General features: G+C 39.3%; 1 protein-coding gene across 6 annotated transcripts in view; it reads right to left on the reverse strand.

The window, feature by feature from the left end:
• LOC140186135 (disabled homolog 2-interacting protein-like) overlaps positions 1–18,953 on the reverse strand; it is a 606,748-nt gene that overhangs the window by 36,219 nt on the left and 551,576 nt on the right. For 5 of the 6 annotated variants that reach the window (XM_072240040.1, XM_072240038.1, XM_072240041.1 and 2 more), the window contains 4 exons: positions 15,759–15,995; positions 11,010–11,211; positions 7,631–7,812; positions 4,097–4,973 (listed from right to left, as the gene is read on the reverse strand). In XM_072240040.1, the coding sequence (XP_072096141.1) occupies positions 4,097–4,973; positions 7,631–7,812; positions 11,010–11,211; positions 15,759–15,995 (1,498 nt within the window). The remainder of the gene's footprint in view (positions 1–4,096; positions 4,974–7,630; positions 7,813–11,009; positions 11,212–15,758; positions 15,996–18,953) is intronic. The other variant, XM_072240039.1, reaches the window with a different exon arrangement.

Raw genomic sequence — 18,953 nt, forward strand, 5'->3', positions numbered from 1 at the left:
AAAGCTTGTCCTTATCTTCATAGAACAGTACAGGTCCTTTGCTCTACAATGTGTTGCCAAACTTTAAACCTGCTCTAACCCTTCCTAAATGTCTCTAATCTCTACCACCACCCCCAGCAGCGCATTCCACATAGCCACCAATCTGTGTAAAAAACTTCCTCGGACCCCCCCCCCCCCAACCCCATGCTTTCCCTCCAATCACCTAAAGTTATGCCCCCTCGTATTAGCCATTTTCATTCTCAGAAAAAGTACATGTCATGCCAGATCTATTAAAGAGCGTATGTTGTGAGGATCGATGCCGCTTATATTCTTATATATTGCTATCGTCACCTCTCATCCTCCTTCGCTCCAAAGAGAAAAGCCCTAGCTCACTCATCCTACGAGACATTCACAACATGCTGGAGGAACTCAGCAGGTCGGGCAGCATCCAATGAGACATGCTCTCTATCCCAAGCAGCACCTGGTAGACCTCCCCTGCACCCTCTCTAAAGCTGCCAACTTCTTCCTGTAATGAGGCAACCAGATGCACAGTGAAAGGGTTGGTTGCTACTTTGCAAATGCACCTACAGCTGTCCTTTTGTCTTCTGTCAATGTTCCCTGCTATACAATGGGGAAGCTTGTATCAGTACAATCTCTAGCTATCAAAGTACATTAAGTTCTAACTGTTATTAGAGAAAGCTTAGAATTTCTGGCTGTAATTAAATTTAATATTCATAATCAGCATTTTTCTAAATGTGTATATTTTATGAGTATTTTTTAAAATTACTGACAGTATGAAATATATAAGTGTTTAGGAATAGTACAAATACGTTACCATCAGGTGCTCCTATGACTGCACAACCTAATTAACTATGGAGTGTTACAAAGCTAGGTGGCAGTGCAGATTGTACTCAGGATGCCGAGAAGCCTCAGTGGATCACAGACAGGCTAAGTAAATAGCCAAGAACCATGGCAGAAGTAATAGAAATGTTCAAAAATTAGGTTATCCACTTAAGTAGAAAAAAAATAACAAGGGACTATGGTGAGAGATATTAGCTGTAATCACAGACCTACCAACCAGTAAGTCTTTGGACTGTGGGAGGAAACTGGAGCACTCGGAAACCCCTGCAGTCACAGGGAGAGTGCACAACTCCTTACAGGCAGCAGTGGGAATTAAACCTGGGTTGTCTGCACTATGAAGCACTGTGCTAACCCCTACGTTACCATGACGCCCCGGGTTCACTGGAAAGATTCATGTAAAGGTGGGTTTGTCATGCGATGACAGATTATACTTTATTGTCGCCAAACAACTGGTACTAGAATGTACACTCATCACAGTGATATTTGATTCTGCACCTCCCACTCCCTGGATTACAAATCGATAGTAAATATTAAAAAATAGAAAAAGGGAAAGTAAGGTAGTGCAAAAAAAACCGAGAGGCAGGTCCGGATATTTGGAGGGTACGGCCCAGATCCAGGTCAGGATCCATTCAGCAGTCTTATCACAGTTGGAAAGAAGCTGTTCCCAAATCTGGCCGTACGAGTCTTCAAGCTCCTGAACCTTCTCCCGGAGGGAAGAGGGACGAAAAGTGTGTTGGCTGGGTGGGTCGTGTCCTTGATTATCCTGGCAGCACTGCTCCGACAGCGTGCGGTGTAAAGTGACTCCACTGACGGAAGATTGGTTTGTGCGATGTGCTGTGCCGTGTTCACGATCTTCTGCAGCTTCTTCCGGTCTTGGACAGGACAACTTCCATACCAGGTTGTAAGGCAACCTAGAAGAATGCTTTCTACGGTGCATCTATAAAAATTAGTGAGGGTTTTAAGGGACAGGTCAAATTTATTTAGTTTTCTCAGGAAGTAAAGGTGCTGGTGGGAATGTGTCTGCACTGTAAGTTTAAGAGAATGAGAAGTGATCTTATGAAACAAAATTCTCACTGGATTTAAAAGGCACATTGATCGTTGATGTTTCTCTGCATTTCCGCCCTTAATGGATGACCCCCTTGCTATGAACCCCGGCATGTGTGGAACAAGGGGTCAGACATGGAGAATGGGTTTGAGAACGATAACAAATCAGCCATGATAGAATGGTGCAACAAACTCAATGGACTGAATAGCCTATTTCTGCTCCTGTCTTATGGTCATAATAAGGGCTCAGCTACTAAACACAGAGATACAAAAAAATGCCTTCACCCAAGGGTGGTAAAGTAATGGAATTCATCGGAGGTTCAATTGCGTGCATTTAGGATAGGAAATTTATTTTTCTTCCTCCCCCCCCATCATAAGGTTTGTGTAGGGAAGTCCTGAGGTTAAAAAAAAACAGCTCTGATCCAAATGAATAATAGAACAGGAAGGTTAAGTAGCCTACTGCTGATTCTATTTATTATGTCCTTATAGTAAGCTGTACTTATGTTCTCGAAATACACCCCAACACAAAGAACACCATAAACTGTCAAGGATATACATACAGAAAGGTGTCAGAAAAACACAAGTAACATCATGAAGGGTCCCAACCACCCAAACATGTTCTGTATGTCCTACTCTCAGCAGGAAGGAGGCTAAATTGCACCCATGCCAGGAACACCACTTAAAAAAAAGTTATTTTCCCCAAGTAGTAAGGCTGATCACCGCTACTTTATCATTTCCCATCAGAGCCACCTAACGTACTTCTGTGCTTAGCATCACTTTATGGACAGACAATCAGTCTATGTATACAAGTTATCTAATATATTTATATTTACTGTGTTTTTTTATTATTGTGTTCTTTATCTTATCCTTTTTTTTGTAATGCATTCTCCTTTACAGTTGTATACTGGAAATTACATTAAACAAACTTGAATCTTAAATACCAGGATAAGTTCTGTAATGGGCACTCCAACCAACTACTGACAAGACGGGATGTACACATCAGTTCAGGTTTATTGCTTCAGCTGAAGTGAACTAGAATGAATACCAGGGTGTTTAATTCATCAAGAGTAATGGTCATTCTTGATTAAATGAGATTTTGGCTTTAAAGTTACAACCAGTATGTGGTTGAACGACTGGATATTATTGCTCCTTTCATGTAGCACGATGAAGGAAAAGGACCTCCTGCAGTGAAGACAAATTAGACCTAATCTGGTAGACAGCATATTAGAAGTCTAGTTTGGAGAATCAAATGGAGGACAGGGAAGCATTCAGTTGGAAGTCTTGAAAAACCATATCTATTCTAAGTCTAGGTTTATAATTTCCTCAGTATTTTGTTAGTGCTGAACAATTTGACATTGCCAGTTAGTGTCCCATGGCATGACATATTATGTCAAGAAAACTGACGTTTTATGGGGGTGGGGACATTATATGGTACATAATGTCTGCTTGGTTACTTTGATGTGCGCCAATTGCAGGGCAAGTTCAGGCACAGATCAGCTACAGACTACACAGACACCATGACTTCAGCAGTTCCTTCATCTTAAATGGTTAAACTTAAATGCAGCAAACTCAATGGGCTGAACAGCCTAAATTCTGCTCAAGCCCTCTTGCTGCTGCCATTGGGAAGGTGGTCCAGAAGCCTCAGGACTCACACCACCATGTTCAGGAATAGCTATTACCCCTCAACCATCAGGCTCTTGAACTGAAGGGGATAACCGCTCAATTTCACTTGTCCTATCGCTAAAATGTTCCCACAACCTATGGACTCACTTTCAAGGACATTTCATGTCACATTTTGATATTAATTTATTATTATTCTTTCTTTCTTTTTGTAATTACATAGTTTCTTGTTTTTTGCACACTGGTAGTACACCCAGTTGGTGCGCTACTTCATTAATTCCATTTTGGTTATGTGACTTACTGAGTATGCTCGCAAGAAAATAAATTGCGGGGACATATGTACTGACATATATAATAAATTTACATTTGATAATAAATTTACTTTGAACTTATTGCTATGCTTCAGATTTTAGCTCCACATTCTACAGGATAGTATGCTGTTTATTTATAGATCTTTCCAACCATTCACCTACAATTTTCACATGACAACTTTTGACATAACTTAGTAACTTTATGGTTAATAACTAATCAATGTTAACTCAGGAAAAAAACGAGCTATTCTTCATTAGGCGGCAATGGTAGAGCCACTAACCTGCTTGTGCACTGCGCGTTGCTTCATTTCGGGACTGTCTCCTTTGGATGAGGACGACTGCTGTCGTAACTTTGTGCCGGTGCTGGGCCACTCTGACGAGGACTGTATCACACCACTGCTAGAAGGCCTGGGGTACTGAGTGGTGTTGAATAATAAGGCCGGTGGTGTCCTACCTCTGGCTGCTGGCGGAGGCTGATCTATTCGCCTTTGTGGGCCAGCACTGTTCTGGCGTGGCACTGACGCCTGGGGTATTTTTTCTGTCAGGGAGAGTTGTCTTCTTGTGAAATCCCCGGTGCGCCGAGTGAAATCCTCTGTGCTCGTGTGGCCGTGGAAAGCGGGCTTGTTGGCTGCCTGCTCCTCGTTATTGCTGTGCGAGCTGACAGAGCTGTGACATTCTGATCCCGAGTCGGCTACCCCACGTGGCGAAACTGGTATACCGGCTGCCATCTGATACACTGGATTTTGAAACGACAATGGCGCCAAAAGTTGAGGCCTTCCTGGGGCACCATCGGCGCTAGGGGTGCTTGCGGTTTGTCCAGGCTTTCTGCCGACGTGCCCGGGGCCGGGAGCACTTGGAGCTGCATTCTGCAGTGCCCTCGGCTGCCACATCGCTTGCATTTGCCCACCCGATCCTTGACTGTCATTTAGGGAATCGCCTGCCGGTGGAACGCTTGTTGTGCTCTCCAAGCTACGATTGTCTTGCAGGTCAACCATTGAGACACTTTTATTGCCATTCGGCATTTGTTGGTCAGGTTCATTGGCTTCAGAATAGCTTGAGCTGCGAGCTGGCGATGGCTGTATAGCAGAGGACCTTGTGACAAAAAACAAGTCCTTGTTTTCTGGGGTAGGAGAGGGTAACCTTGTACAGTCTAATAAACTGAAAGGGGAAGAAATCAGATAACATTTCGAGATTCTTATGAAATAATTCATCAATATGATTGCTTCCAAATATTTTAAATCACTTAATCTTTCTTGCCTGTCTTGTTAAAAAATAGACCATTTTTAAGGTTCCTCAAACAGTAAAACAAATAAATCAGTACTTTATGGTTGTCCTGTTCCAGTTATATTATCGTATACACACTAAAATGTAATGCATTTTTCAATATACTTGTTTAATATTATTTAAAATTACAGTTTTAAATTTCAGTAGTACCAATAACTGCTTTCAGAAGTGAACCTTTGACTTTCAAGAATCATGTGATATCAATTTTTGTCTCATTGACTTTAGATTATTTTTATCAACTTAAAAAATTTTGATTCAATATCTCATGGGAATTTTGCTCTTTACTCCCCACAGTTTTCTTGGTATATTGCACTAAGAGAGTGACCACACACTGGCATCCTAGCTGAGTTGACTGGCAAGACCACTTGAAAGGTTATCAACCAGGAAGGGTATCACACCCAATCCTGACTATATACCTCCACAGGTGGCAGCTATGGTCAAACTCCATCCTTAACTCTAATGCACAAAGGCCATCCGTGCATTCTGGGCATATAATGGTCAGCTATTCTCTAGATAAGCCTGATGACCCAGCTTGGGGAAAGGAAGAACAAAAGGGCGTTATGCATTTTTTCCTCTATTCTGTTGTTCTGACAAAAAGCCAAAAAAAAACCCACTGAAATGATAAATACTATTTTCTAATCGATGCTTAACAAATTCAACATTGGCTAAGCTTTCAAGATCTTCGCTTTCGCAAGCAGTCAATATACTTGAGTCTTTCGCACCATCGTAAGGTACAGTTCAACTTTGCCAAAGTATAAATTAACAAAATGGATACATTAAAGTGTAAAACTGCTCTTAACAAGATTTGTATACTTGGGTGAAGCATCTCAATGATCAAAAAGACATTGTCCTTGCCCTACCTCTCTATTAATACTACACCTATGGCTTTTTAAAGTAATTTAAAAAAATAAAACAAAACAAAAACAAATGTTTGTGTCTTCTCAATTGCATTATGTAAACTCTAAAGAGCTTCACATTTTTCAGCGGATTTAACTTTTTAATGTCCTACGATGTACTAGGTTAAATTTTAATAGTATAAACAGCTACTTCTAAAACTTTACTAAAGTTTCATACTCCACACTCAATATTAAATGTCTGTAAAGCAAAATAGGAATACATGGGTTAGCCTAAATTTTCTTTGGTATATATTCGCAATCCCTACAAGAAAAATTTTGTTTATCCTCTAATATTAGTGCCAAGGTCAAAATTAATGCATTATTGCCCTCCCCTCTCATCTCCAATAACAATGATATAAATATGAAATATATGTTCTACTTTCTCTGAACTTTCCTCCTTTTTGGATTCCTCTACTCTAGTAAATGCTTCCAAAGCAAGCTTCAAGTACTTGACTCATTTGAAGGTATTTATTTTTAAATTTCTCTTTTTGAGAATTTTTGTTTACAGTTGCACAAAGCTGACATGCATTAGTTCTTGTCAGAGACATTTATTTGTCAGGTGCTCTGAGGAATGAAGGCTCCTATGCTTCACTTAACTAAGTGATAACTTTGGTTTGTCAGGAAAGTACAAGGTAAGAAACAGATCTTATGTCAATGAAATATGAAGTTTCAGGCAGAGATACAGTGAAAAAGGAAAATCTGAAATTACAAAATTGCTGTGAATATTCAACAGATCAATAAACACAGGTGCGCATCCAAAATATTAACTAGTCTGTCGTTTTTACAATGATCATCAATCTGCTGAATACCTCCAGAATTTAAGGTATTTTTTATTAGACGATACTGTTAAGGAACTGTTGTGTTTCCAATGATGGAAGAGTCTAAGACCAGAGGGCACAGCCTCAGAATAGGGGTTTGTGCTTTTAGGAAGGAGATGAGGAGGATTTTTTTTTAGCCAGAGAGTGGTGAATCTGTGGAATTTGTTGCCACAGATGACTGTGGAGGCCAAGTCACTGGGTATATCTAAGGCAGAGGGTGATAGATTCTTGATTAGTCAGGGCATGAAGGGATACGGGGAGAAAGCAGAAGATTTAGGCTGAGAGGGAAAATAGATCAGTCATGATGAAATGGCAGAGCAGACATGATGGGCCAAATGGCCTAATTTTGCTCCTATATCTTATGGTTTTATGGAATAATTGAAGGCGTATTTACAGGCCTATCAGAATTTACACAACATGATATGCTTTACTCACCTGTTTTAAACAGCATATGTGACACTTTTGATCATAAAAGATTGTTTTTTTAAAAAGAGAACTAAATCTTATAATGTTTTAAATTAGGAGCAAATTGAATAGACCAGAAAATAGGACACGACAAAAGGAAGATTATATCTGAATTCATTTTAAAAATACAATATTACCTTTTCATTTCCTGAGAAAATAATGAAGTTATGAAAAGCAAATTTAAAAGTCATCGTCAATTTAAACTGTATTGTTTTATCTTAACTTGCCCCTATGTCATTTCTTCTGTAGTTTGGTGAACTACAGAGATTAACTTCAAAGGGGACTCATTGATCAAGACATTCAGTGAATAGAATAACAACTACAACAAACAGAGATAATTTTTTTCACTCACCCACTGAGATCGTTATCTATCACTATCTTTTGTAGCCCTGTGGACATGTTGCTACTGGTGGGATTTGGCGTTGAAGTGCACGGCTCAGACGTTGATGGTGCAGGTACAGCCCCTGGGTTGGTCAGCACTGTATTGACATCCCTCAAGATACGAGGCAAAGGACCAAGCTTTGTTGCAGTTGCCTGGGGAACAGAATAAAAACGAGCAACTTGGTGACGGTTCTTACGACTGTAAAACTAGCAAGAGTGAACAGTTTGAGCAGTAGGTTATACATATGTGTCACTATTCAAATACAGTATTAATTAAGAAACATCATGGTACATGGTGCTGGAAATCTGAAACTAAAGGTTTAATTAACAACCAGAAAAAGTTAGAACCATTCAGCAGTTCAGACAGCATCTACAGAAAGAAACAAAAGGTCATCGATCTGAAGTGTCAATTATGCTTTCTTGCCAGTCTGACCTCAGCATACCTATTTTTTGTTGCTAAAAGCAGTGTTGGAAAAAAAACAATATTAGCAGGTGAAATAGAAATAGAAGTAGACCCATTATAGCCCAAACTTCACTGATAACCATATTGCCCAGCTATAGAACATTGTACAGTACAGGCCCTTTGGCCCATGAGGTTATGTCGAACATTTAACCTACTCCAAGATCAATTTAATCCTTCCATCACAAATAGCTCTCTATTTTTCTTTCAGTCGCATGTTCATCTAAGAGTCTTTTAAGTGTCCCTAATTTATCTGCCTTTATCACCACTCCCTGCACCCCAGACACATACCACTCTGTTTAAAAAAATACCACTGACACCCCCCTGTACTTTCTTCCAATCATCTTAAAACTATGCCCGCTTGTATTAGCCCTCACAGCCCTGGGAAAAAGACACTGGCTGTCCACTCAATCTAAGCCTCTTATCATCCTATACATCTCTCTCGTCCTATTTTGCTCCAAAGAGAAAAGCCTTACCTCATTCACCCTATCCTATGTTCTCCAATCCAGGCAGCATCCTGGTAAATCTCCCCTGCACCTTCACTAAAGCTTTCACAATTTTCCTAAAATGAGAGGACCATACCTGAATACTGTACTCCACAGGTGTGGTCTGACGAAGGCCTTATAGAGCTGCAACATTATCTCACGGCTTTTGAACCCAGTCCCTTGACTAATGAAGTTTGTACAGGCGACAACTTCATTTAGATGCATTCAGCCCAACTCTGTATCCAGCTCCATGATTTGACAATTTAGGAACAGATTTAACAGGAAAGCAATTATCGTGAACATGAGGAAATCTGCAGATGCTGGAAATTCAAGCAACACACACACAAATTGCTGGTGAACGCAGCAGGTCAGGCAGCATCTATAGGAAGAGCTACAGTCGACGTTTCAGGCCGAGACCCTTCGTCAGGACTAACTGAAAGAAGAGCTAGTAAGAGATTTGAAAGTGGGAGGGGGAGGGGGGGGATCTGAAATGATAGGAGAAGACAGGAGGGGGAAGGATGGAGCTAAGAACTGGAAAGTTGATTGGCAAGAAGATACAAGCTGGAGAAGGGAGAGGATCATGACACAGGAGGCCTAGGGAGAAAGAAAAGGGGAGGGGAGCACCAGAGGAAGATATAGAGAGAGGGACAGAGGGAGAAAAAGAGAAAGAAAGAAAGGGGAGAAAAATAAAAAAAAATAAATAAATAAATAAGGAATGGGGTAAGAAGGGGAGGAGGGGCATTAAGGGAAGTTAGAGAAGTCAATGTTCATGCCATCAGGTTGGAGGCTACCCAGACGGAATATAAGGTTTTGTTCCTCCAACCTGAGTGTGGCTTCATCTTGACAGTACAGGAGGCCAGGGATGGACATATCAGAATGGGTATGGGACGTGGGACATATCAGAATGGGAATGGGACAGGGAACGCTGTTTTGCTGAACACCTACGCTCTGTCCACCAGAGAAAGCAGGATCACCCAGTGGCCACACATTTCAATTCCACATCCCATTCCCATTCTGATATGTCTATCCATGGCCTCCTCTACTGTCAAAATGAAGCCACACTCAGGTTGGAGGAACAACACCTTATATTCCATCTGGGTAGCCTCCAAACTGATGGCATGAACATTGACTTCTCTAACTTCTGTAAATGCCCCTCCTCCCCTTCTTACCCCATCCCTTATTTATTTATCATTCCCCCCTTCTCTTTTTTTTCTTCCTCTGTCCCTCTCACTATATCTTCCTCTGATGCTCCCATCTCCTTTTCTTTCTCCCTAGGCCTCCCTTCTCCAGCCTTCTATCTTCTTGTCAATCAACTTTCCAGCTCTTAGCTCCATCCTTCCCCCTCCGGTCTTCTCTTATCATTTTGGACCTCCCACTTCCCCTCCCACTTTCAAATCTCTTACTATCTCTTCTTTCAGTTAGACCTGACGAAGGGTCTCGGCCCGAAACGTCGACTGTACCTCTTCCTATAGATGCTGCCTGGTCTGCTGCGTTCCACCAGCATTTTGTGTGTGTAGCTACAATTATCATGAAGTGACTTGTTTGCAAATCGTCCTTGAAAGTTCATTCTTCACACTTTATGTTCATCTAATGAATTGTCATTTCTTGAAGACTTTTAGTTTTGTTCTTCAATGAACTACAGTGGATAAGGAAAGCTATAAGAACACGATGATGTTAGCCACTTCCACAGTAACATTTTCTTAGCAGTCCAGGCTATGCCAAATTACGTCTGAATTCAACTAAATCTACTATGCCAATTTTAGTTAGTTTGTACACTACACAAAAAAAACTTAAACCTTAACCTCTTCTTGCAGTTATTTCCAATATAAATTTCCACATTCTCATTTGTTATGAAAATTGCCAGTAAACAATCACATCATAAGTACACTTCCATTTCAATAGCGGCATTGTGTCACCCTGCTGCTGATCTCACATATCAGGTTGTGACCCATTCTACTTTTTTCCCAAATTACCATATGTTTTCTATTTATTTGATTTTATAAGTAGCATAAAACTTTAAAATGATGATAATGAACCAACATCGCCAGATTCTACTTCACTTAAAGGCAGAATCTAGTCTCCAATTCCCTGGTTCAGACTTAACCTGAAATCAATCAATATATAATATATTCCATAGATAGAGTGCCTTTAACATGGTAAAAAAAAATCCCATAACACTTCACAGGAGTACTATCAAACAAATACCTTCATGTACAGTGTATGACAAAATCTATAAACTAATTTCACTTGCATAAACAAAAACAAGATAGGGAGACCATATAAAAGAACCCACATGTGATGAAAGGCTAGAAGTGGTCACTATACCAATGTTAAGCAATATGCTAGCTCTGTACTAATTTAGCAAAAAGCAGTGATTGGATTTAAATGTTGATAGGAAAGTACACCTGTTCCATTTGTGAAACCACTTCCCAGAGCAGCGAATGTAGAGTGGAGAGTTCCCGGCCCAGATCGATGTACCCTTCAAATCCAGCTGTATTTGAAATGGTTTCTGGATTGGAAATTTCCAGTAGGAATCGCTGCATGTTGGTCCATTCATGCTCAAGGAACTGATTCATGAAAGACATATATTCCTCCTTGCTACCAAACCTGTTTTCAAAACATTAATGTCAAAATTCTAATTATTATTTAGTAAATTTCAGTATCAATAAAAATTACATCACAGCAGTCCAAACTTCTAGGAAATAAACTACATTCAATCAAATAACATTAAAATCCTGAGATTTGGTGCTTACTTCACCCAGTTTGCGTGAAGTTTATTGTACCAAAATCATTTATAAATTCCAGATCTCAAATACAAACAACACACACAATCCCGATGAAGGGTCTCAGCTCAAAATACTGACTGCTTATTTTCCATCTAACCTGCTGAGATCCCCCAGCATTTTGTTTGTGTTGTTCAAAGTTTTCACCATCTGCGGAATGTCTTATACCTCGAATCTCACCAGATTAATTTAGACCTTAATTTAGAGGTCTTTGATAAACCATGTGCGGCTAAATTCTTGCACAGATTGCTATTTCGCTTAAATGCACAAAATCCATTGTAACTGTGATTATTTATATCAAAAAGAAAAATTGTCAGCTGCCGAGAATGCATTTTTGCAAAAGCAGTCTAACTTGAGTGTGCAGGATTTCAAAGGGCTGATTCTAACTGATGGATAAGGATAAGGGAGAGGGTTTAAGATTAAACTTCAAAGATCATTCAGAAACACCCAAGATATTTTTTTAATCAAGATCTTATCAAAAATCATGTGGAATTGTCAATAACCTTTATCAAATGAAAAGGACTAATCCCAATCTTGGCTTTGGTAGTTTGATTAAGATCACTGTCCTAAAATAAAGACTATAATGTTAGAAATAGCCAGTAGGTCAGGGAAGAGACAATTACTGTTTCAAGGTGGAAGTCCCTTGATCAGAATTGGGAAAAGAGAAAATAAGTTGGTTTTAAGTTGCAATTTAAAATGAACATTTTTCTCTTTCGCAGTGGTTATGAAAGGTCTTTGAAGGGAAATGTTAATTGTCTTCTTGCTGAACTGCTATTCCCAGCACCTGCATTGTTTGCCTTTGTCTTAGCAATGGTATCTACACATTGTTCAGATTCATTACAGATATCTGCATTTTGATTTGGAAAATGTCAGTGGATACTTTGAATACTTTGTGCCATGCAATGCATTTGCTGATTTTTGAAACACTGTTGTTGACTGGTAAATACAAACAGAGCAGGAGATGCTTAGGACAGGAGCCCCAGTAAACAATGCCTAGAAATAAGCAAACACACAACAGATCCTGCAGATGCTGGAACTGCAGGGCAACACACACAACATGCTGGAGGAACTCAGCAGGTCAGGTAGCATCTATGGAACTGGATAAACAGTCAACATTTTGGGCCAAAGTCCTTCATCAGGACTGGAAAGGAAGGAAAAGAAGTTAGAATATGAAGGTGAGAAGAAGGGAAGAGGACAAGCTGGAAGGTGATAGGTGAAGACAGGTGAGTGGGGCAGGGGAATGGAAGAAGAAGATGAGAAATGATAAGTGGAAAAGGCAAAGGAGTGGAGAAGGAATCTGATATGAGAGGAGAGAGGATCATGGGAGAAAAGAAAGGACGAGATAGGCAAGTAAGAGCCAGAGTGGGGAAATAAACAGGAGGAAAGAGGGAGGGGGAGAATTACCCGAAGTTGGAGAAATCGACATTCATGCCTCAGGTGGGAGGCTACCTGGGCAGAATATGTAGTGTTGCTCTTCTAACCTGACAGTGGCCACATCATGGTAAAAGAGGGGGCCATGGACTCACATGTCATAAATGCTATGAGAATAGGAATCGAAATATTGGCCACTGGGAAACTCCGCTTTCTGTGTATGGAGCCAAGGTGCTTGACAAAGCAGTCTCCCAATCTGCGTCAGGTCTCACCAATATAGAGAAGGTTGCACGGGGAGCACCAGAAACAGTAAACAGCCCAAGAGACTGGCATGTGAAGCGTTGCCTCACCTGGAAGGACTGTTTGGGGCCCTGAAAGGAGGTGAGGGAGGAGGTGAATGGGCAGAAGTAGCACTTCTGCTGCTAGCAAGGTGAGGTACGAGGAAGCAATATGTGCTCACATGGAACAATTTTCAGTGGCACATACAATTGTTGTGCAAAAGCACTCTATTTCTCCTTCAAAATAAAACTGCACAAATAAAATATTTAAAAATGTTTCTGCAAAATGTATTTTAACCATCTACAAAAATTGACCGTTATTGTAAAGGAAAATGAGTATAAATATCGGGCAGCCTTGCTACAGCTGAATGCAGCATTGTTGAGACCACACCACAAGTATTGTGCACAGAAGTGGGCTCATATTTAACGAGGGATAAATATGCTATGGAGGTATTTCAGAGAAGGTTTATGCGAGAATTGAAGGAGTTCATTATGAGAGGTAATCTCATTCAAAAATAAAATTCTGAGAGGCTTGTGAATGAAGACATTGAGGGAGCTTTCCCACTCCTAGAGGAATAAAGAACTAGGGGCACTGCTTCAGAATCAAAGACATAGGTTCTTCACACAGAGGGTCATGAATTGTTGGATTTCTCTATTACAGATAGTACAAAGGTGGCAGAATAATTAATTTACCAGATTAGTAACCCAGAGACATAAACATAGACATATTCAATTCCACCATGGGAGCTGTGGAATTTAAATTTAGTTAACAATGTAGAATTTTAAACAAAAACAGCCATAAAAAATTTGGTTCACTAATGTCCTTCAAAGTAAGAAAGTCGGCCATTTTTATCTGGTCTGCCTTACATGTGACTCAAGATCTACCAATGTGGCGAATGCCCTTTAAAATAGCCCAAAAGGCCTTACTCAAGGACCATTAGGCATGGACAAACCCAATGGATAAAACTGAAGACCAAAGTCAGCACGTCTGGAGGTAGAGGCCTGAAGGTTGGAGCCCCGATGTTTATGAGCCTGAGAGTCCAGGGCCAAGGACTGGAGGCCTGGAGGTGCCTTGTTCTGGGGTTGAAGGCCTTCCTGTGTGGGTGGCAATGCAGCTTGTTTTTGCCTTGTTCTGTTTTGTTGTTGCTGCTGCTTGTGCTGTTTGCTGGTTGTTGTAGGTATACTATGCTATGTCGGCACCGTAATATGAGACAACACTTGCGGCTACCCCACCCTCCCCAGCACATCCTTGCCTTTGTGGTTGTTAATAGCAAGTGACTTCTTCACTCAGAGGCTGGTGAGTGTGGAAGGAGCTACCAGTGGAAGTGGTGGTAATTTCAACATTTAAGAGAAATTTGTGCAAGTACGTGGATGTGAGGGGTTTGGAGGGCTATGGTCCACGGTGAGTTGAGGGAACTAGGCAGAATAATAGTTTGTCAGAATAGGTGGACCGAAGGGCCTGTTTCTGCAGTACTCTATGATGCATTTCACTACATGTTTTAATGTACATGTGATAAATAAATCCGGATCTAAAAATAAACTGAAACATTATGCATATGCTCAAGGCTGAGATTTTTGGTTTGCTGGAGTGTCAAGGTTATGGGGTGTAGGCAGCAAGGTGGAGCTGAGGCCAGAATCACATCAGCCCTGAACGGTGGAGCATATCAGACAATATAACCTACAGCTGCACTCGGTTCTTACTTTATTATGTTATTACCTAATCCTGAGAAGCCATTATATTACAAGAATTCTTTTGTTGATATCTAATGAATCATGCTACAGTAAATTTCATAAGGATACAATTCCAAAATTAAATCTACCATTAACTCACTACAGTAGAATGCCCTTCCTTTAAGCTTGGGTTTAAATCCACAGACTGTATTGTTGGTGCAGATTCAGAATTCTCAAAGAAAATCTATTTTGATCTGTCCCTTTGATTTCCAAACAAAGCATTACAGCACTGAGTGTGATCAGTGAACAGTAGAACTCAAATAATCCACTCTTCGGAAATTATAATGGCTCAGCATCAATCTCGGCAGCTGAGCTTTGCCATGCTCCCGTTTCATCACCCTTTAAACTTACTTTGATCACTGGAAAATTTATTACAATACTATGGACCATCTTTTAAAAAAGTGAATTAAAGTGTTGGAGTATTAATACCTTATAGTTTGGAAAATCTGCTCATCCAGAATTTTACTGTATTGACTACTGATCTAAGAACCAGGATAACAGGATAAATTCGGTAAATTTTTAATTTTATGAAGTGATGAATTAGCTAAGTGAATACACAAACATCTAGTAAAGAGTACTGAATAAGAGAAAATCTGCAGATGCAGGAAATCCAAACAACACACACAAAATGCTGGAGGAACTCAGCAGGTCAGGCAGCATCTATGGAAAAACGTATAGTTGACATTTCGGGCCAAGATCCCTCAGCAGGACTGGAAACGTCGACTGTACTTTTTCCACAGATGCTTGGCCTGCTGAGTTCCTTCTGCATTTTGTGTGTTATAAAGAATACTGTGTCTGTCTGTATATGCATATTGTGACAGCACAGATATCTGCAAATACAGGCACATATTTGTGTGTATGCACGTACAGAATGCAGATGCAGACAGCTTTGTTTGCTTTAAGACATTCATTGCAGATATGAAGGATCTGGATCCAATGATTATGTCACAAACCACAGGTTTCAGATGGAATCTAATAAAAAGGCACTTACTTGGCAAAATTAGCTAAGTTCTGGGTAACCTTGGCTATTAGAGTCAGTGTGCGTGCCGTGCGGTCATCTGGGTATTCCTGTAGGAGGTTGAAGAGAGAAGGGGACATGATGGCAGGGCAGAGGAACCGCAGGAAGAGGGAAGCACTGATTAGTCTCTCACTGATGTCTGGTCGCCCTCGGTTGCTACACTCCTGTCGCCATGATGCAAACACTTCCTTCAATTCTCGTGGAAATACACTGTTGAATAATCAATTTATTGTAGTGAAGCAAAATTATTTTTCTCCATGTGGTATTAGCTAGGTATTGAAAGCTAGGATAGTTATGCAATATGAATATTTCACTTACTAAATTTCTTCTGTAATTTCAAATGCATGCAAAAATGACAAAATGAGATGCACTTCGAAAATATTCCTAAATTGGGCTTGCAATAACTAAATTTCATGAATATTTACAAAAAAAATCAATTTTGCCATAATATGAACAGCTCTAGCGGAATCCGATAGAATAAACGGAACTTTTCTTGAATGGCATTATCAAGCATTTTGCTATTTCTTCCACATAATTTTCCACTGAATAATAATAGACTCATCATTACAGTCACATTATAAATCATGATAATACCTTCTATTCTCATTCTGAAGAAATAAGAATAGAAAGCCATTATAATTATGATGAGGGTAACCTAGCTAGATGACAATATTGAGCTAAGAAACAACACAGCTATAGCTGCACAATTATTTTTAAAGATAATTAATTAAAAATGTGCACTTAACAAACTTCTAACTGTATAGCTTTATGAATGAACCAAAAAACATTTGATGCCATTTCTAAATTAGGAATAATTTATTTACTGTGTTAAAAGTTACTTGGAAGCTTAAGGACCAATTTAGTACTCAACTTTAAAATTGGCTGATTGAAAAATGTTAGCTCTAGGCAATTGCCAATAAAAGTAAAATACTTGTCACCCATATTCTAGTGCAAGTTATACAAGCCTATGTAACAGAGAGCTAGGATGTTAATGTTCAATAATAGAGATGTATTTTTATCAACATGAGTCATAGATCCAGCAATGACAACTCTTCTTTGGTGATAATGCATGTGAATTGAAAAGGCAAACAACTTTCAGCCTACATAAAAGTACGCCCAACTATTAACATGCAGTGCTGGTACACTTCCACTAGTATAGCAATTTGATTGTCTTCCTTGTGATTTATAAAAAGTCAATGCTGGTTAACCAAATATTACAACTTAACTAGCTTCTAATTTATAATTTGAGCTGCTTAACCATGTCAAAATAAAAATTTGTTATATTTATGCCATGTAAAAATATGAATGCAAAACAACAGAGTAACTCGCATATTCAGTGATTACCCATCGACTCTTTAGAAATAATCTAATTTCTCAGAAAAATATCACACAACAGCAGATTGCAGACCCTAATTTTAATGAGAATTTAAAGCTATATGCTATTTTGTACAATTCCAATATTGCACTGTTATGGTATATTTGGACTTAGGGTATATAGGATATATATTTAATCTTCAGCAACCAATCTTTAAACTTGAATGTGAACTGTAGATTAAATTTAAAATACAGCCCTGGACAATAGGTCCTGGAACTGTGAACACCAGTTAACTGAAAAACCAGACAATGCTGATTAATATTCATTTTGGGTGTCCGGAGTGTGGGTGCGAAAGAGGTGTGTAATTATATGTAATTCAAAGGAAGCATTGCAGATACATTGTAAATATAAAATCATCATTTGCTGTTTAGCATATGAAATGTCATGTAATCTTGGGTCAAACAGGCTTTTTTTCTCCAAAGGGGTCTCAATACGATGCTTGCTCCTTATTTTTGTTGAATAAGCCACTTCTGGATCCACTAGCTATAGTCTCTCTCTGGTGACTTTATTCACATTACAACATGCCCCATTGAACACAGGGCATATATCACCCATGATCCGATATTTTAATATGTGCACATTAAAATATTCTTTTCTAAAAATTCCAGACACCAAACTTATTTGAAATGAAAAGCATGAATGTTCTGTGCAAACACAGGTGATTATACAGTCACAAGATTTTGCAGATGCAAATATCTATCCAAGCATCAAAATTATTTATTTAGAACTATTACATAAAACAGAGATTTGATTAATTAGATCAGCAATGATAATTGTAGACAAAAGGTCACCAGCACATTAATTCTATTTTCTCTATATAGATGCTGCCAAATCTAATCAGCATTTCTCATACTTTATGTTTGAGGTTTGCAGCTTCCATTGCATTTTGGTTTACATAACAATTTTAAGTCTGTGTAAGGAATCAGAAAAAAATTACAGCTGCACAGATGACCATTTGTTCCGATTACCCCATAATCCTCTTCTGTATCTTTTCCAAATCCTTCACATCCATCCTGTCATAGGGGACGAGATTGCACGCAATACTCCAAGTGCACCTAACCAAAGCTTTATATAGCTGCAACATAACTTCCTGACTCTATTACTTAATGCCCCAAACAATGAAGGGAAGCATTCCTTTTTTAGCACCTTATCTACTCGTTTGGCTGCTTTCATAATGTTATGGAGCTGGAATATTAAGCACCTCGTGCTGGTGATTATCCTGTAACTACATGACTGTAACATGACAGTATTCATCTAGGTATTCCTTAAATGTGATGAGGGAATTAGTCTCAGATATATTTCAGGCTGTGACTGGGTTAAATGTTGGGCAAAACTTAAAGTTGCACATTTTTGCAGGAAAATGCTATCACCATTCAAATAGTCTTTCGTATTTAGAAAAATAAGATTATAGACTTAGGCAGCCGAGGAAACCAGGGGGTTTCAATTGTAAAATAAATCAAATTTTGAATGCATTTCTAAACAGGTCCATAAAGGTAAAAAGAGACTATTTAAATCTTTCAATAGCTTGCTTAAAAAAAGGGCATGATGGCAAGGGCGTTAAAACAAATTCTACAGAAGACTATAAAGAGAAAGAACCAGCATGTAGCATCCTCAGGGAACTTTTACTGACGAATGGAATTAGTGTGAGCTGACCTAACAGGTACATTAAAAGAAAATCAAATCTACCTTTCAATTCCTCTGCCCAGTACTTTTTTCACACTAAAGTGATAAATAGCAAGTGCTTTAAATATGCAGCAAGCGCCCTACTGTGTTTCCGTGCGTTTCTACAATGT

Source organism: Mobula birostris, chromosome 22 (genome assembly GCF_030028105.1).
Source record: "Mobula birostris isolate sMobBir1 chromosome 22, sMobBir1.hap1, whole genome shotgun sequence".
Classification (NCBI taxonomy): Eukaryota; Metazoa; Chordata; class Chondrichthyes; order Myliobatiformes; family Myliobatidae; genus Mobula; species Mobula birostris.